This window comes from Nesoenas mayeri (assembly GCF_963082525.1).
Source record: "Nesoenas mayeri genome assembly, chromosome: 15".
NCBI lineage: Eukaryota > Metazoa > Chordata > Aves > Columbiformes > Columbidae > Nesoenas > Nesoenas mayeri.
In genome coordinates this window covers 8,471,874-8,491,740 of record NC_137559.1, presented here as the reverse complement: position 1 = coordinate 8,491,740, position 19,867 = coordinate 8,471,874, and the positions used below count along the sequence as shown (strand labels likewise).

The window sequence follows — 19,867 nt, the reverse complement described above, 5'->3', positions numbered from 1 at the left end:
GTGCTGGATGGTTTGTGTGAAGCTGCCTGGGCAGCGGGGCTGAGGCTGGCATGGAGCTGGGCACCAGGGGAGGAGGAGGCAGCGCTAAGGCACACGGGGCACAGGAGCTGCAGCATCAGGCAGCCAGAGCTGCCCAGTGGGACCTGGGAGCAGGACGGGGACACCTCAGTGGTAGCAGGTGCCCAGAGGCACAGGGGAAAGAGCATCCCCTGGGGTCTCTAAAATCCACCTGCTCCCTGGGTCCCAGCTTGAAATATTGCTGCCAGCGTTATCCCAGGCCACAGCTCTCCTTGGGGCTCCAAAGCCCTCACCAAGCGCTGTATCAGCACACAACACAGAGTGGCTTCACAGATAAATCCCATGCGACCAGCTGACTGGGCTTGTCCCTGCTGGCCAGGGTGCTTGTGCCAGCCTCTACCCGGGCTCTGCACCCCACAGGGACCCCCTCACCACAGCCAGCTCGGGCACAGTGTTTGGAGAGGTGCACACTCGGGGTGAGGGCTGGCGGTGACCCAGCCAGACAGAGCCTGAGCGGGCACGGGGCTCAGCTGGCACAGACCTCGGTGTGAGGAGTGGGATGAGACCCTGCTCACCGCACCAGCCCAGATGTGGTGAAGGAACTGCAGGAGAAGTAGCGTGTTGATTGTAGTGGTGGTGGTGCTGATGATGGTGGTGGTGGTGGTGGTAATGGTGATGATGGTGGTGGTGGTGGCATTGGTGACAGTGGTGGCAATGATGATGGTCCTGCTTGTGGCAGTGGGGTAGTGGGTCCCCCTCTGGGGCTCTGATCCCCAGCACGGCCCTGCAGCCTCTCCTGCCCTCCCCTGGCTCTGCGCTTTTCAGCCAGTCCCTGCCACAGGCTGTGTGCTGAATGTCCCCATGAAGACCTGGTGACAGAGCTTGGCACAAGCCCGTCTCCTCCACTGAGCTGACGTGCTGGGGCTGCTCCCCAGTGCCAGTGGGAACTGCAGGCTCTCTGCTGCGGCAACAGGGCCATTTGTGTTCAACCAGCAGGCAGGGAATTCACCAAGCAGGATTTAAATCCCGTTCTCACCTTCCCTGTGAGCTTTGACAAGGCTGAGGTGTCTAGAAAAGTGGCAACAATGGGAGAAGGGAGGTGGCCTTCAACTATAATAGCTACAAGGTCTGGTATTTCAGGACTTCAGGAGATGAGCAGGTTTCGCAGCAGCAGCAAAGGCAGGCGCAGGCAACTATTAATGAACACCCTAAATCCAGAATTAATGTGTTTTTTTTTCTAAAGTACCTTGGGTAACACAAATGGCATAGAGCATCCTTTTAGGATGGGCTGGAGCAGTATCTCCCTGGGGTGTTTTGGGAGGAGGTTAGCTCAGAGGGGGCTGCCTGCACCCTGCCTGCAGCAGGGGGTGGGTGGCAGTGCCCACGGTGGGTGACACCACAGCTCAAACCCAGACCCCCATTCCCCTCCAGCCCCAGGGGAAAAGGATGGGAGGGGGTTCTGGCTGCCACCTCATAAGGCAACAGGAGACATGATGGGAGCAGAGTAGGGGAGACGGGGAACACCAGCAGGATGCTGCTGGACCAGACCCTGGGAGGAGGTGGAGTGCAGGGGGTAGAAACCCGCCGAGGTGACCTGGAGCCAGCAAGGCCCCATGGGCATAGCTGGTCCCTCGTGGGGACCCCACAGCAGGTCATCAGAGCACAGGGGACAGGGCCCTGGGGTGCGTGGGACACAACATGTAGACAGGGAATAGAGGATGTGGCACACAGGACACAGCACATGGCACGGGCCATGGGGGATATGGCACCAGGGACACAGCAGAGGGGCAAAGGGACACACCACGGAGCACGTATCACGGGGGACACGGCACGTGGGAGAGGAGGCACACCATGAGGAATATGGCACCGGGGACACGGCAGAAGGGACACGGCACAGCGAGGATGGCACATGACACCGGCGGTGCCGCCCCGGCCCGGGGAGGACCCGCCCACGCGGCGGCCCCGGACACGCCCCTTATGCTAATGAGCGCTGAATCACGCTCAGCGGGACGGGGCCGCCGGGCAGGACTGAACCATCCGCGCGGAGGGGAGGGGAGAGCGAGCGGAAAGAAGCAGAGCAGGGGGCCGACGTGGCCAAGCGCCCCACTCGGGACGCGGAAGGAAGAGAGGGCTCAGCTCGCCGTCGCGGACGATACCCGTCGTGGGAGCGGGGAATCGTGCGCGGTGGGACGGGGCGGTGGACGGGAGACCCCCAGTCGCGTGCGCGTGGTGGCGGCCGAAGGCGGAGCAGGCGGGGGCGGTGGGCGCGGATCACGTGACGGGCGCGCCGCCGCCATTTTGTCCTGCTGAGGCACTATTTAGGGCGCAGCGCTCGGGCCGCCGCGCACTCCCGCCGGGACGGAGCTCCGCGCAGCCGCCGCTCCCCTCCCTCCCGCTGCCCGCAACCGGCCTCCGCCCCGTCTCCCTCCTCCCCGCCTGCGCCCTCCTCGCCTCCGCCATTTTGTAGCCGAGCGCTGCCCGCGGAGGACCGGCGCCGCGGCGGAGCCTCCCGCCTCCCCCCCGCCCTTTCGCGCTCCCGCTCCCAGCGGCGCCTCGCCCCGGCCCGGCCCGCGCAGCCATGTCCTCTGGCTCCAGCCCCGAGTACGCCTCCTTCTTCGCCGTGATGGGCGCCTCGGCTGCCATGGTCTTCAGCGGTGAGCACCCGCCCGGGGGGTGGGGCGGCGGGGCCTGGAGGTGCGGGGCACGGTCTGGCTCAGCGCCGGGGGAGGGGGGCAGCCTCGGCGGGGCGGGATCCCCGGTGATGGGCGCGGTGCCCGGCTGGATGGGGCGTCCTTCTGGCCTGGCCGCTGGGGCGGCCCCTGAAATGGACCCCCCCCCCTCCCCCAGCTCCATCCGGGCTACCGGCGGCGCGGCGGAGGGGGTCTGCGCGGGTGACGTCACCGCGGAGCGTGCCGGCGGAGCCCCCGCGCCACGTGACTGCGGCGGCGCTGCCGTCCCGCGGGGGGGCCCGATCCCGGCCCGCCGCAGGGACCCCTTCCCGCCTGCGGGCTGACCTGCCGGGGCCGGCGGAGATTGTCCGCTAGAAACCCGGTGTCACCGGAGGCCCTGCTCCCGGCTCCGCGGATGTGCGCTGCGGGGGGCTCTGCTGCCGGGCTCCCCTCGGGCTTCCCTGGGGCTCTGGCCGTTTCTGCGGTGGGTCTGCCCCCGTTTTCTGTAGGAGTCGGGCTCTCCTGGCCCTCCCGGGGCTTGGTGCAGCGCTTGTCCTGCTGTACATCTGATTTTTAAAGCATTCATCGGGTGATGCGAGACCAATTTCTAATGGAATTGAAACGTAAATATGCAAACATTTTAGGACTGAGGTTGGCTCTTGAGATGTTAATGACATTAAAAGGGACTGATGGGCATCTGACCTTGCAATTAAAATGGGGGATGCATGAAATACCGAGTAGGGGACGCTCCTGTTTCTGGCTGTTCATCTGCAGCTTTAGCCTCAGAGATTCAGTGCGGAGTAAACCGGGTCGCTCTGCGGTATGGCGCTCCCTATTGAACAGGGTTTATGTAGAGCCCCATAAATGCTGTTTTGCACTAGAAAGACCATCATATGATACCTTGTCTCTCTCTTGGAGCCTGAGGAAACCTTCTGCAGAAAGCAATGGCTATTCCTGATGGAGCATTTAGTGTTTCCTCATAGATAACAGTGTGCAGACCTACCATACTGTTTGGGATATAACATGGGGAAGGCTTCTGCTATTTTTTTTCCAAATGCAAATGTTACAGTAACTAGGAATACAAGAACTAGGGATCAGTCTGCTTTTCTCTGCTGAAGGCTTAACCAATGTCTTTTGCACATGTGAGCCTACTGACTTGTATTCATCTGCCACCTAATTTGGCTTCAAGTTGATAAATCCCAATATGAAATATTGAATTGACTGTAGCTTGAATTATGTGTGGTTGTTCATGTGATCAGGGTCTCATTATGTTAAAGCAGTCTCTGAGATGGTAGCTATAGATCTGCAAGGCAAATTTGTGGAAGCTGGTCTTGATCAGTGTAGTAGATTAAATTGTGTAAATAGCTCAGCAGACAGCGGATTAAAAGCAGTGAGAGGAAGGTATCTAGCTGTGCTGGTGTTGGCACCATTGATTGATTTCACACTGGCCATGTTCATGGCATTAAACTTTGCAAATAAAAAAAAAAGGCAAGCCTGAAGGGCTGTTTAGTTTTATTCAGTTTGTACCCAATGGTGGGATGCAGATGTCCTGTCCTGCCACCTCGGAGCTGCAACATTGTACTCACACTTGACAGGTAAGGATTCTCCTAAAAATGGTATGGCTGGGATGCTATAGAAGCCAGTCTTGGCACTACTGACCTACCTGCCTCTTGGCTAATGAAGATAATGGAGGAATAAACTAAGACTGAGTTACTTGTTGGAGAAGACAGTCAGCAGATCACTGCCTTTTGCAAAATAGCAGTGATTAAGATCCTCAGTACTAAGTGTTCTTCCCAAGGAAGGAGTCACTGGATTCATCTTGCAGAATTGAATGTGGTAGCAAAAGTACATGGTTATATGGCCTTTTAGATGCTGGTTTGTGATATGCAAGCCTGCTTCAGTGTAAACATCAGTGAGGGATGTGAAACTGAGTTGGCATTTTAATAGCAATTCAAAGCATTGCTTGGCATGGCTAATCTAGAAGTGAAGCCTTTCCTAGAAGCTGTGCATTTGTTAGCATGTACTGTGGGATTGCAAGTTAAAGGAGAAGGTTGGTTTGAGTTAGGTAATTTTAAGTGAGTACTTAAGCTGTGTTGATGAAGGTTTGGTAACTACCATGTTGTTGCTGGTATGTGACTGTCTGACACAGAATCTGCAACAAGGATCAGTCCTAATGCCAGAAGGTCTGAGCCATTAAGTTAGACTCTTGCCAGGGCCTAAGTGCATCTGATGGGTTCAGTCATTGGCACAACAGGTTACAGATAGTGCTGATGCAAATTTATTTCTTAGTTGTGAATGTTACTGAACTACTTGCTTAGTGAAACAACTTGTATTTTCAAGGCAATGTGGTAGACGTGTCAATACAGGATAAACTAAAACTTGCAGTGTCATGTAGCTTTCCTAATAGGGATGTGACACTACAAGATGTTCCGATGTTAATTGAATGTGTTAAAAAAACGACTCTGATTTAGAAGTAAGGAGCTAAGTCTGTCTGGATGAGCAGTGTAAAACTAAAATTGTCCTGGTCAGTGTTAATTAGTGCAGTGATCATGTCTGACTCATTCTGCATCTAAGATCAGATTCCTGTGGAGCTTGTAATTCTGGGACCTGTTTCTAGTAAACACGTTCAAGTTTTACACTGTCCAGGCTAGTTTGATGTGAAAACAAGCGACTTTATGCAGTACTGTTTGATGTTTGAACATTAACTGCTGATGGTAAATAGATAGCAGAACTTGTTCTGGTCAGCTAGTACTGATGGCAGCTAGAAAGACTGAAGCAGTCTGCTGTGACCTTGGCTATCTTTGAGCCGCCTTATTCATTTGCTGCTTACAATTTGTCCTGATAGCTGAAGTTCCTTTATTTCCTATGTGTAAAACATGTGACTGGCTCAGTGTCAGGTGCTGTTGAGTGATCAAATTATTGCAGCTTTTCCATATGACTTTGTGCCAAAATGGAAAAGCATGGTACTGGGTGAAGCTCTCTAGTTCTGCACTTGGTGATGCTCAGTGTAGAAAAGTGGGATTTCCCAGGTGCACCCCACTGTGGCCCCCATAATGTGGTGAGAAGTTTTACGTAGACCTGTGCTCTGAACAGGTTTTCAGTGCTTTCAATACTGCTTCACTATCAAGCATCTGGAAAATTGCTAATGAAGAGAGCTCTAGTAGCCAGCAGTGTTAAGGTTAGTCTTGTGTCTTTGCATTGCTGCTGCAGAGCTAACAAAATAGTACTGTTTATTTTAAACTAGGGCTGCAGATATTGTAGCAGTTGGTGAGCTATTAAGGGACCTCTATGGTGAAATTGCTGGCTCAGAACATCTAGCTTGATGCAGCTGACAGCCCTGTGCAGTCTGATTCTAGAAGGCATCATGGCTGTAAACAACTTAGAGCCTTGAAGGCAAATTCTGCCTGTGGTTCCTGAAATGCCATCTCCTGAGGGGTGGGGAGGTGGTTGGGAAGAGACCTGCCTGCTGCTCAGAAAGGAGCTGTTTGCCTCATCCTAAGAGGAGCTCACAGGTAAAATGAAATGGCAGAACAGAATGCAGCTCATAGTGGCCTTCTGTTCCAAAGTGTTAAAGAGTACTTCAAAGGCATTGTGGTGTGGGCAGGAAAACTCAGTGATTCAGATCGTTCGAACCACCAGACCATCTACAGTAGAGTCTAGCTTAAGCATTCATCCAATGGTAGATAAATTAGTAGACTATTAAGACATAAGTATTGTAACAGAAATAAACCAGTCAGGCAGTATTTTTGCAGCTCACTTAAATTAAGGGAAGACATCTCAACAAGGCCATTATATCTGCTCAGTAAATCCTAGTCTTAGGATCATCTGAAAACCAGATCAAGCATCAGGATAAACTATTGACTCTACAAAACTTGACTCAAGCAGATAATGCTGCTGCTTGTTTTGTGGCTTCTAGGTGTACATGATGGGGGGTCCTGTCTCACCCTGAAGTCACTGTAGACTACACTGTCTGCAGGTACATCTGTGCTGAAGGGAACATTCAGAGAAGCAGTGAACATGACTGTCAGATGCTTCAGGACCTCTAATGTCAACTTCCTTTTTCACTTCCTAAAACTAACCTATTCCATCTCTCCAGAGCCTGACTGATCTCAAGCAGTGGCTACAAGCTGACCAACTCTCCAGCTTTATTGGGCTGTTGGGTGATGCTTGAAACAATGGTTTTACAGCGGTACATGATTCCACCCGCACACTGTCCTCACTGAACAGTGAGACATGACTTGCTGAACTCGTTTCTCTCAGACTGTGAATCTTGCAAGCACAAGGCTTTGAGTCAGGCTGGTTTGGCCACAGGAGTGTCTGCTGGATGCAGTCAGATGACCTGGGCTTTCCCACGCTGCAGAATGGAGGCAGCTTGGCTGTGGTGCCTGCCGGAGAGTGGTGTGAGCTGCTCTTGGACCAACCAGATGAAAAGGGCTGCTGCTGAAGGATATAACAAACTAGTCTGCCAGTCAGTGCCTGGAGCATGGGGGTGAACCCAATTTATGGAATGGATCATCTTTAAGGTTGCAAGGAAGCTTGTATGATGATAAAGAAATAACAAGTGACTGGACTTTGCTGCTTGCAGAATAACAAGCCTGTTCTCTGTGGTGGTATCAGCCTTACCATACTTAAACCCCAAAATTGGCTTTGTGTGCTATGCCAGACAATCCAGATTACCAATTGCAGCAGTCCCAGCTGCTTGGACACTTGACTGGTAACCCCCTTTCTTTGGTTTGCTGCTATTGCAGCAGCCTCTTGAGGAGCTGGTAGACTTTCAAGTTCTCAAATTTACTGAACAAAAGTAAATGACCTGCTAGCCTTGCAGATTGTTTTTAACAATGCTGTAAGCCGACAGTGCTAGGCTTGTTTGAAATCCCCATACCCTCTTGTAACATTAGAGCAGAACATGAAGCTTATGGTCCCTAATCTTGTAACAGGTGACCTATGAAAGATTTTCAAATTCTACAACTTCCCATAGGGCAGTGTATCTGTTTACTCCCCAGTTATCATGGGGAGACTAGCTATAGCCAGTCTTCTGTCAGGGTGGTCTGAATTTGCATAGGGTCCAGATAGAGTTCCACTTGTGTGGCTGGCTGTTCTGTGAAGATGCAACTGGCCAGAGCAACAGGGTTTTTCCGAAGCAGCTGTGGAGTATCCATTACTGTAATCCGAGGTAGAGCTGTGTTTGTGTTACATGTGGTGGTGTGGGAGAGACCTTAGAATACCAGTGGGAAGAAGCCCATTTCTTTGAAAATGCCCAGGCTTCTGGCATGGCAAAGCAAGGACTATTTGACTTGGGTATCATCTCTACCAGTTCTCCAGCCATTTAAGAACAACCTGCTCAAGGATGAAGAGGCATTGAGGTGAATTGATGCCTGCTGTCTGGTTGAGGGGAAGCCTACCTACTGCAGAGGGCAGCCTATTTCATAATGGGTTAATTATAAAAGGTTCTAAGTGTAAGTACTTATCCTAAATGGTCTTTTGGACTTGCTGTGATGGTAACCCATGGTATCTTAATTGAAAGCCTGACCTGTGTTACTAGCTGTCTTCATAATGCAGGGAAATTTGGCCTGTTAGTGCTCTGGAAACCTGCTTCTCTGTGATGGGGCACAGGAGGAATTGCTGACTCTGAATTGACCAAATGCTACTGGAACATGAATGGCTGGTCCTGAACCTCTCTATTCTTGGGCTGAGCATATCTGAATGTATTGCAACTGCTGCAGCTGCATCTATGCAAAGCGTTTCCTGGCTTGAAGGCCCCTCATAATGTGGTCACTCTCCATATTTGTGTGTCTGTCTGCAGAGCTTTGTGGAACCAGTTCAAGGCTTTTGGTAATGGCCTTTTTCTATATTGAGAGTGTTGCATGAGGTGACTTACAGCTGACTTAGCTGCAAGATTAATGTTCTTGGTGCATGACCTTACTGAGCACTGTAACTACAGACACAAAAGATTGGTCCTAATACTTGGACTAGCATTTGATCTAAACTGCAGACTGCTTGAGTACTGATGGTATCACAGGCAAAGCACTACTGAAAGTCCTGGCAGTGGCAAGAGTACAACTAGTTTTCAGTCCATACCGAGGCTATTGCCTGTATGGAAAGTTGCTTTCTAGTTCATGTTTCATCTTGGAGCTGCACAGCTGATCACCTCTGCTACCACTTCTGACTGCTGGGAAGTGACAACTGTGGCAGGGTGCTGGGCAGCATATCCACAGCCCCATGGGAGTGCATTTTGCCCCCAGGAGCAGTACTGAATCTACTCTGGCTTCTGAGTTCAAGGAGCTACTCTTCAGAAGTATTTCAAAAACAAATTAACCTTTAAAATGTGCTTACTTGTGAGTAAGTGGTATTGAGTGATGCACAAAGCAACTTCTCTGTATTATAACACCATTGAACTTATACATGTCACAGTTCTGGTTATACACCAAAATGGCTTTCTTCTGTGATAAAGCTGGGTAGGCAAAGTGCTGCTTCTCCAGCTGCCAGGTAAAGGTTCAACAGTTCTGTGTGTGTGTGTCCCTTAAAGGCAGTTTTGCAGCTTAATTGGTCTGTATGTTGGAGTTAATGGAGCTGTCTCATCTGAAGCAAATACGTGGAGTCTTGTTGTGTAACAGTGGTACAGCTCTTGGCCCATTTTCACTGTCTTCCACATAGATCTCTTCAAACCCTGTTCACTGAGAAGATTTTAGAAAACCCATCTTTCCAATTTGTCAGGGATATTTAAATTGAATGTATGAAGCATGTGTGCTTCAGATATTAACAGCTGCCAAGAGGTAGGAGTCAAGATGTGCAGGAGGATTGACCTAAATGTCAACTGAATAGCTGTGCCATCATATGGCTGTGCCATGGTGGGAAATGGATATCAACCATCTCTGCCACCCGGACTGTGATATTGGGCTGTTGTCAAAGATGCAAGGAGAACTTGTCAGGCTAGTGAAGAGCAGTAAGACAAGCTGCCCTGGAAGATATTTGAGATGCAGCTGGAGGGGTCTCCAGTGTACATGTGTTGGCCAGGATGCTGGTAAAGGCTTCACTGGGAGCAGATGTGCAAAGTCTGCAGCTGTGAGTGTACACCAAAAAAAACCTAATGTGAAAACTAGCTGCCCCAGTGTACATGTAGACTTTATTTGTTAATGTCTCTAGACCAAGTTCAAGGCATTAGCTCTTGCCTGTTCCCTAGAATTGAGATTTAACAACTGGGAATTGAAGAACTTGCTCTGATCTGCCCCTCCCCAACAGCTTAAGCAGACTGACTTTCTGTAAGTGTGATTACAAAATCAGCTTCTGTAATCCATCGCTGCATTAATTGCAACACCCTTAAAGGGCTTCAGATTTGGAGGAAGTAATGACTGATCTAATTTTAAATAGTGAACTTCCCTCATGAGCCTTTGTGTTTCTGGAGGGGTTTAAAACCACTTCTCATCTGGCATCTTTTATAAATACTATAGCCAGTTTAGAAGTCTAGATAGCCTGAATCTTGATTCCATGTACTTCTAGTCTTTTCTGTTGGGTGAAGCATCATCTAAAGGTTCCTAATTCAACTTAGTGATTTCTTTCTAGATTTCCTAGACCCATAAACAGTACCATCACTGATGTTGCTAGCTAAGCCTGTGCACTGGTTTCCAGGCTCAGTGTACATTTGCAGGTAAAACCTGTGTTCTGCTCTTGCCTCAGGCTTCCTGCTGAGGTGGATTGTAGTTCTGAATTGCACTGAACAGCCCTTTACATCTGGCTTGGTGACAGTCAAGGTTCAAGAGCTTTGCTAGTACAGAACAAGTTATGAGGCTTTCCCTTCAAATTTTTGTTACTAAAACTGAACGTTCTGACAGTGAGTCTTGGTTTAGTGCAGTGGTGCTATCTCTGTTAATCTGAAGTTTTAGTGCAAAGCCAGGATTACTGCTCAGTTCCTGACTGCTCAAAGATTGGCTTTATGAAATGGAGACTACCTACCCCTCCACATACCCTGCCTTGCTGCTTCAAGGACTTAGTCCTGGGTGGCTGCTGACCTGCATATCATGTCTTGGGTGATGGTGTGTGTAGCCCTAGAGTATTTCAGAGCAAGGCTGGAAAGGAGGGGGATCATCTGAAGTACTTCAGAATCAAAGAATAAGGTATTCATGGAAGCTTTTGTGAGACTAATATGAGGTTTTCAAGGCAGAAGTTACTTTTTGGGGAAGTGCTTTGGGACTTTCTAGCAGTTCTCAGCTGGAACTGATAAGCCCATGCTCTGCTTTGAAAACAAAGTGTTGTATTCCCATGCTGATCTCTGCATGCTCAAGTGTGTATACGGGTGATCAGCAGACCTTAAGGGTAAGATGGTTGTGGTCTTCAATAACCTGCAGGCCATGTTCTCCTTTGTGGTTCCAGTGGTTGGATTAACAAATGTGAATCCTTCATAGGTGGGGCTAATGACACATGCGGAGTCTTTTTTTCCAAGGAATGAATGAGTTTGGTATCTCAGTATGTGTCTGAAGCTGAAATGATACCTTTAACCCCAGGCAGATAAGTTTTGTGGAGAAAAAGGCCCCATGAAGGTGACTTGTTAAACATTGCATGCATCTGAGAACTCAGCCCAAGTGTCTCAAAGGTCAGTGGCTGTAAAGCCTGGTTTTTCAGCAGGATTACATGCTGCTGTGGTAGTCAGCTGTGCTTTGCTGTTTCCCATCTGCAGTTCAGCAGAGTAGAGCCTTGCAGTGTGGGCTCTGTGAGGGCGGAAACTCTGAAGTAACAAGTTCAAATTTGGACCTTGGGTTTTGGTTCCTGGAAGAGAATGAATGTATGCTGCGGAGTATACCCTGCTGTGAACGTGTAGAGAGTGTATGCTGTTATCAGTAGTGTTTGAACAGCAGCTTTTTATTGATCTAGCTTTAGTCTAGGACTCTTGATAGGTTACTTCCTCATCCCTTAGGGGAATATTCCTGACTGACAAACCAAGTAGTCAAATGACTGTTAGTTTTGCAAAATTCTTCCTTGTGCTGACTCAGCTATTCTAATCCTGGAGCCTAGTGAAGGAAATGGTATTTGAGGATGTGTCTAATGCTCTTTTTTTTCCCCTCTTCCAGCCTTGGGAGCTGCATATGGAACAGCAAAGAGTGGCACAGGTATTGCGGCCATGTCTGTCATGAGGCCTGAGCTCATCATGAAGTCAATCATCCCTGTTGTCATGGCGGGTATTATAGCTATCTATGGCCTCGTAGTGGCAGTCCTCATTGCCAATGCCCTCTCACCTTCTATCACGCTATTCAAGTAAGTTGCTGCATCTGTCAGATTTTCAAGTTTGTCCTGATGCGGTTTTGGTGCTGCTGAATGGGTGGGTTTTGCTCAAGAGCCCTGGAAGGGTTGTCAATGTTAAATGCTCCTAGCCTGGGTTTAGGAGTGTGAACTGGATTTCAGCTGATGCCTCAGTGGCAGCGCTGCCTGACTGGTTTGCTGTATCAGCCAACAGAGCAGACATCCCACTGCTAGAGATAATGTAGTGGTTTATGGCTGGAAAGAAGCAGTGTTCAGGTGGTACTGGGACAGGAGGCTAAGATGGTTTCCTAGTGCCAAGTTCTAGACCTGAAATACACAGATCTTTCCAAAACTGTCTTATCAGACTGCCTGAATAGTTCTGTTGCCTGGGAGAGGCAAGTGAATAATTAATATTGCTTGCTGCTTTATGTGCTGGTAAATCAATCTTCAAGCTATACAGTCTGAAGCCGGCTATAGTCTGAAACTTAATCTGCCCTTGGCTTTTGAAAACAGCTGAAACTGACTTGATTGGGACCTCTCAGAATAGAACAATGCTTCTGGAATCTAACAGAGTAGATATGTGTCACTGTACAAGCTGTAGCTGTTGAGCAGTATGATTGGCCTAATAAGCCATGAGCTAAGAAGCAGCAGGTACAAATGCTCCTCTGCAGTTATCAAGGGGGCAGATACTGGTAGGGACTGGTCCTCAGGTACCCCTGCCTGGAAGACCAGACCATTCCTGTCCAGCTCTTTCAGTGCAAGAGACTTAGTAGTCACGTGGATGTACTATGGCTGTATAACAAGGTCGCTAAAGGTGCGAGGCAAACAGGCTGCACAGCATTGTGGGGCAGACATTACTGGAAGTGCTGGCCCACATGGCTGGAGTCAGGTCAGCTCTAGCAGCATACTGGGCCTGCAGCTGACTGAAGTGGCTACTGGGAAGCTGGGTGGCCACATGAACTCACAGGCCTGATAATTTGGCTTAGTGTATGAGCCCTACCTGGGTAGCAGCCAAAGATCTTTCATAGCTGCCCTTTTTTTAAAGTATCAGAGCTAGGCATCTCAGGAAGCATCTGCTTTGTGAGACACGGCTGTGCTTGCTTAAACAGCATAGCAACTCTTTCTGCAGGAAGGGGGTTCCCTTTAAATGTTTAAACGTTTGAATTAACAAAAGGCTCACCTGAAGTCAAAGGATTGGGTGTCCTGTTGCTTGCCACTGAAACTCTTTTCTCTCTGTCCTACAGGAGCTTTCTTCAGCTGGGTGCTGGCTTGAGCGTGGGCCTCAGTGGTCTGGCTGCTGGCTTTGCCATCGGCATTGTGGGTGATGCTGGTGTACGGGGAACAGCACAGCAGCCCAGGTTATTTGTGGGCATGATCCTGATTTTGATCTTCGCTGAAGTCTTGGGTCTTTATGGCCTCATTGTTGCCCTTATCCTCTCCACAAAGTAAACATTACAGTATGATGTAAAGAGATGTAACAAATCCACGTTTAAAAAAAAAAGCTCCAGAATGAAAATGGTCTCTCCAATGTGTACAGTTGTCCCAATTTGGTAGTTGATCTCTTGTAAATGCGCAATGTATGTTAGTGACTTGTCTGTCCTGTGTGTACTTCAATATTAAATTGGATGGGCTGCTCCAAGCCTGCTGCATGGCTTGGGGTGACCTGTGTGCAATTTTCCACCCATTGCTGTTAGTACTTTATGTATAAATATGAACTAGAAATGTAATTTTTTCTCTTCACTGGATGTTTATTTATAAAAGACTTGACATGTTCATACATCTATGGAGCAAGGATTTTCAATTTCCCATGCTATATATATTAATCTTATATATAGGTAGATTACACTGTGGGGTCAATTGTAAGTGCAGAGAATTCCTTGGATGTAACTTTGATTCTAAAGATTGCTGTAGTGTCCTGGTATTGGAGTATGAGAATTTTGTGTTTTATTACAGCAATTGTCCGAAACACTCCCGTGTTTCAGTAGTAACTGCGTATGCTCCGGCATCAGAGTCGTGCACCCAGTGTTGGGTTACAAACTTATACCATGTTTCCGAATAAAACTTCCTCACTACATTGCTGTAATGAGTACTCTGCCTCTGATTTCATGCTTCTGCTGCTCCTTTAGGAAGAAGAGGGGTTCCTTTAGGGGGTGGCAGGTCTTGAAGTGACTTAAGCACCATGCGGAAGTGATGCTGTCATTGCTGTTAAACCATTCCCTCTTTGTCTTGCGCCAGCTTCTGCCCATCAGCAGGAACGCAAGGCTGCAGTGCTGTGCTCACCCTGACGAAGCAGCACATCTTTGCTCTGGCATGCAGTGACGCCATGTAACAGACTGTGCAGTGTGGCCTCAGCAGGTGGGGTGTTGGCACAAGGGTGCGAATGGCACAGGCTGCAGGGGTGACAGGGAACAGGAGCTGCTGAAGGGCCTCCAGGCAGCTTGTCCTTGCGGTGGCTCTGCAGAGACTTGTGTTGGAAAGCTGCACTGGTAGCAGCAATTGTCTCTAAAGCACCTGAACAATGGTCTCATCAACAAAATGGGTTTGTTCAAGAATTCATATTTTAACTTGTAAATTGGGGAGCATTTGGGCTGAGAAGATCTGTTTTGCAGCTGGTAAGCACTGTAGCAGCTTTCTCTTCTCCTCTGAGGACTTATGAGTGTTGCAAAGCAGCACTGGAGCTCATATGGGAGATGTGTTGGACCCTGTTAAATGCAAAGCTTGTTCCAAATTGCCTTTGGGAAGGACATCACCTTAATCTGAGTTGTATAGTTTGGAGAACAGGTCAAGCTTTACTTTGTTCAAGTCAAAATGTTAATATTACACAGACATCTAGTACTAGTAGTGCCTTTGTGATCAAACTAAGATGAGGAATCTGGAGTGGTGTTACAACCTGGTCTGTCTCCCTGGTTGGGAATGTAGATGTCATATTTCATTCATGTACCTGTGCAGCAAACAAGTCTGGTGGAAGTACCATGATGAGCTATGGGCAGAGCATGAGGAATTTGCTGTGGCTACATTTGGAAGCTTCTCACCTGGCAGGAGCACTTGCCAGACCAGGCCTGGTGGCACCTCATGTACCTGCTGGGTATCTGTTTTCCAAACTGGGGACCATTTGGGAGCCTTTGGCTGTGAGTTAATCATTCTGCTAGTATGAGTTTTCAGACTTTCGTGCAGGTGTAGTTTTAACAATTGTTGGTCATCAATGATTATTACCAAATTAATTGGCTTATTCTGTTTAGTGAAAAGCTGATTTGTCTGCATTGTCTAAGAAGCTGTCAGCTGCTTGGCTTTGGGGTGAGCTCTGCTGCTAGTTTTGTGTTTCAGAAGGGCTTTTCTTCATGGCGGTCTGAGCAGTGGCGGCTGTATAGAGGTGTAAGCTGATTTAAGGAAAATCTTGAATATCTGTTGAAGCGTTGCTTGCGGTAAAGGAGAATTTTCTGAGCTGAATTGGGTTGATCATACTTTTCCTCAGCAAAAGTAGTAGATTCTAAACTTCTGAATGAGACTTTTACCCAGGAGTCATAAATATTTATAGAAACTATAGCATAATTCTCTCAGCACTGATTACAATGAGTGCTTTCCCAGTATTTTGTGTGGAGTCTGGCAGACCTTGTAGCTGGGAGGGGTGAACCACAAATTCAGGCTGGCTGGAAAGCATGTCACATACATTTTGCAGTTCTGGTGAGTGCAATTGTATTTTTCCTGTGTAGCAGGACAGGAGAAGGTCCTGGCTGGAGCTGCAAATATGTTTAAGGTCTGGTTTTACCATCTTTGCAAGAATATGGGCAAATTGCATTTAAGAGAGCAACTAAATACTGATAGCAGCCCTCACCTCTAAGAGAAACAATTCAAAGGCACTGGTTAATAGCAACTCAAAGATCCTGTTGTACCTTCATGACACCTTGCAGAAGGCATTTTACTAGGCTCAGGGTGGTGATGAATGCTTATGTAACTATATGCAGGCAAAATCCTCTCCATGGCATTTTCATTCATGCGATGGAACATTAAGCCTGTCTCATTAATATCTAAACCCATGCAAGTCAGGAGAACAGAGAGAAAACAAAAGCTGGGGTTAGCATGTATAGGTGGAGGATTGCACTGAGTACCTGCAAGTGTGCCAGGAGTTAAATTATCAATCTGAACATGCTGCCTCAACTAGGCATTTTCTGACAGTGGTGCTCTAGATACTCATTGATGACTCCTGGCTGAAAACTCACATTTCAGGTCCTTCACTGATGTTATTGCATCAGCAAATTTCTCAAGTGATTCAGGGTATTAAGAAATTACAGATCTTTTGGTCCCTTTCCTTCATTTACTGACAGCAGCATGTTAGATCAGAGTGCAGTCCAGTCCCATCTGGCAGGGACTGACTTTGGTTTGGAATAGGGGAACAGGCAGCCTCAAAGCGTGAAATGACAGACTCATAGAGTGCCTGATTAAAAGAGGTGGCGTCTGCTGGCACGTAAGTAGTCCTCTGTAATGTGGCAGATTGCCTGCCTGGGAGTGTGCGCTGCAGAGTGAGTCAGCCCTGCAGAGGGAAGGCAGCGCTGGCTCTGCAGCCGCAGCACAGGGTAAATGCCCATCAGCAGTTGGTTCAGGCTGGGGATGGTTTAGGGGTTCTGCTGCCAGATGCTGCCTGCACAGGCAATGCCTCCATACAGCTTGCTGACCGTTCTCATTTTTAACTCTTTCACGCTGGTTTTTCAAAGGCTGCAGATTTTTTATTTTAACTGCTTCAGTTGGAGAAGCATTTTTAAGTAGCAGGATTTTATCTGTGATTTCTCTTATCTTTCCTTGGGAGACCTGGCTAACAGAGAAGCGTAGTAACCTGGAAAAGTAAATAAGCTTTAGGGAAATGAAAACCTCATTAAGAGAAACTGATCCCAGAAACTGAGCTGCTATTTTCAGCTACAGGGTAACCATAGATCTAATGAAAGCAACTCTCAGTAAACCTTGTTTCCTTCACAGTCTAACCATATTGATTTTACAGCTTTTTGCTGTTTCCATCCAGCCTTAATGTACAAACCATCACTGTTCTTCAGGTGATAATTATTTTTGTCTCTGACACACTGGCACTTTCCACCTCTGCTCTTAGCTCATCTCTTTCTGCTCTACAGGTATTAACCACCTTTTTGTCTTGATTTAATTAAACACATGAGTACATCTTCCCAGTGCCAACCTTTCTGTTTCAAGAGATTGTGTCCTGAAAAGCTTGTGCATTTTTGTTCCTGTTACTCACTAATGAATGCTGTTCCTTTTCCCTGCAAGCCATGGTTCATTTACCTCCTGAGACAGTCACAGCCTTGCAACTCATATATATCCCTGTGTTTCTGTTGCTCTGGTTCCTGTATCATGGTGCTCAAGCACACAGAAAAAAATCCTTCCCAACCTTACAGCGTGTAAGGCCCAAAGTTCTCCTGAGGCCAAACTGCAGGGTCCCAAGTGCCTCCCACAAGGTATCTGCAGACCATTGACAGCTCTCACCGACCTGTCGGAGTATGAGCTGGGTAGCAGGAGGGCAGGATGAAGTTCCTGGAGAATCAGTGGCTTGTGTTTGTCGTCTTCTTGCTGAGAGGATGAGATGCATGCCCAACAGGCTCAAGCCCAGGCTCTTCTGGATTTATCAAGGGGATGCTGGTGGTTGTTTTAGTCCTGGACCCTTTTTTGGCACTTTGAACTCTCCTGTCCTTGCTATTACATGTGTGCTCCCCTCCTTTGCCTTTGGGAGACAGTGAAGAGGTGACCTGAAGTGGCACAGAGTGATAAAGACCACGTACACCTAATGATTTTGTCTACCCAAGGTAAGCTGAGGACAAATCCTAGGAAATCACATCTATTCCTGAGAGCGGCAGCGTGTTCTCAGGTGTAGACAGCCCTCACGGCTCTTATGTGCTTTAGGACAAGTTCTTAAACCTCTTTGTGATTGCACGTGAAAAATTAGGAAGCCAAGGCTGTGTCTCCACAAGCACTTCATCTGACAGCAGCGCAAGCCCGAGCCCTCCCTCTGGGCACACAGACCTTCCACATCTGTAGCACACTCTCCCCTCTTTCTTTGTGCTGGTACTTCTTATGCTGCCAGGCAGTGAATCTAATTTGGGAATTGAGCCAGGTTAAAAATAACTCAACCTGAAGAAAAAAAGTTTGCTAGAGAAAATGCAAGTCAAACTACAGCTTGTGATTCCCTCTGCCTCTTACTGGGGCAGTAGAAAGAAAGAACATGCAATTATTAGAGAGAGCATGTGCAATTATTGGTGATGCAAGACAAGGTTAATTTAGTACTGAGAAATAAAAGAATATCCAAAGGGATAAGACTTAAGCAGGACAGATGCATGACATGAAGCTGAGCTGGTGACGTACCTCCTGCATCAACGAGGCAAATTTCCCCACCTTTCATCTCAGCACAGGCTGTTCTGTTCTTCCCAGCAGTGCAGAGGAAGGTCCGGGCCGTTTTCCAGCGTTCTGATTCAGTGGTTTGGCTTTGAGGCTGTCAGCCTAGAAAAATGTTGGATCTCTGTCACCAAAGGGTCGGTGGAGCTGTGTCAGTGGGGCAGGATCTTTCGTAGTAGATGTTACTATCTGTAACCAGTATTTGCATTTACCTAGATGTCCCTTCTACTGCCAAGAGAAGTTACTGTCACCTGTCTGTTGGCACGTACATTGGTGTGAAAGTGCACTGTTTTGGTCACAGGCAGTTTGGGTGCTGCATGTGCCTTTTGACATCTGAGTTCAGTTTAACAGCTCGGAAGGGTAAATCCTTCCTCGCAGAGCTGTTTGCTCAAATAAGCAGGCCTGAGATATGCTTTTAGGATTCATTTTCTAATCTTCTGGTTTTGGAGTCTCCTCAACTTTACCTGTACTGAAGCCACAAATTGTTCCCACCAGTACACTGCTGGGTGCCCCAAATGTGGATCGTTTCAGCCACCATGAGGAAAACCTGCCCAAAGCCATTCTTGGCCTCAAATTCCCAAAGCAGTGCTGCATGTAGCGTTCCTGGCCTCAGTTAGCATCATTTCCAGCTCTCTATTTCAGGGGCCTTTACTGGCATCCTGCTGACAGTAAGAGGCAGCTTGTAGTGTGGACAAGCACTGGCATCACAGAATTATAAGTACAGCATAAAACCTCATTAAAATTCAATTCCTGGCCAGACGGGGATTTTACGTTCATGCACAATTACATTCCCCATTGCTTATCTTTCCTTGGTATGATTCATCGGAGAAGCTCACATCAGCACCCTGCCTCGACGCAGTCCTTGATGAGACACTTGACTCTCTCTGCGATACCATGGGACTCCAAACAGGATGAACACGCAAGTGAGAGCGCTGGTGGAGGCTGCTGCAGCACCCTGTGGTCCCTGTGGAGCACAGGGGATGGGATGGAAATGGAATGCTTAGACTGTTGGGGACGCTGGCTTAATTTTAACACCACATAGTACTTGCTTGTAATGTTCTGGAGATGGGACACTGTTTCCCTTCTGGCCACAGAGACTGTAGAAGTAAGGGCTCTGGTGGCACGGTCTGCTGGAGAGGAAAGGCGGGGCCTGGCTGTGGAGCACAGAACAAGCTGTCTGTCTGCTCTCCCAGGCTGCTGCTGCCTTGTCAAATTACCATAAGAGCCTGTCTACAGCAATGCTGTCAGCTCAGAAAGTAACCTTTAACAGAAGTAATGACTCGCCTGCCCAGGTTGCAGTTAAGTCTTTTTCCCTGCAGCTGAGACTGGCAAAGGAACAGTGAAGGGGGGCTTTTCAGAAACCTTACTGAGCCAATAAACAGTTCCAATTTAGTTTTATTAGTGTGATTGTTATCATCCCCACACAGATTTCCAAGCAGGTATGTGTGTTGCAACACTTGTCCACCAGCTCTCAGGGGCCTGGACCAGCTGGTCCTTTGTGACAGGTCCTGGCACACCTGGCTCTGCTTGGTGTTGTCGCTCAAGAGGTGAATAATCACAAG

At 48.3% G+C, this 19,867-nt stretch overlaps 1 protein-coding gene across 1 annotated transcript; it reads left to right on the top strand.

Moving 5' to 3' along the window:
* The first annotated feature begins 2,057 nt into the window (after positions 1 to 2,057).
* Positions 2,058 to 14,007, top strand: ATP6V0C (ATPase H+ transporting V0 subunit c). The gene is made up of 3 exons (XM_080353853.1): positions 2,058 to 2,672; positions 11,750 to 11,933; positions 13,163 to 14,007. Exons 1-3 carry the CDS (start codon positions 2,597 to 2,599, stop codon positions 13,365 to 13,367), a joined length of 465 nt encoding a protein of 154 aa, XP_080209979.1. The 5' UTR covers positions 2,058 to 2,596; the 3' UTR covers positions 13,368 to 14,007.
* Positions 14,008 to 19,867: the final 5,860 nt, after the last annotated feature.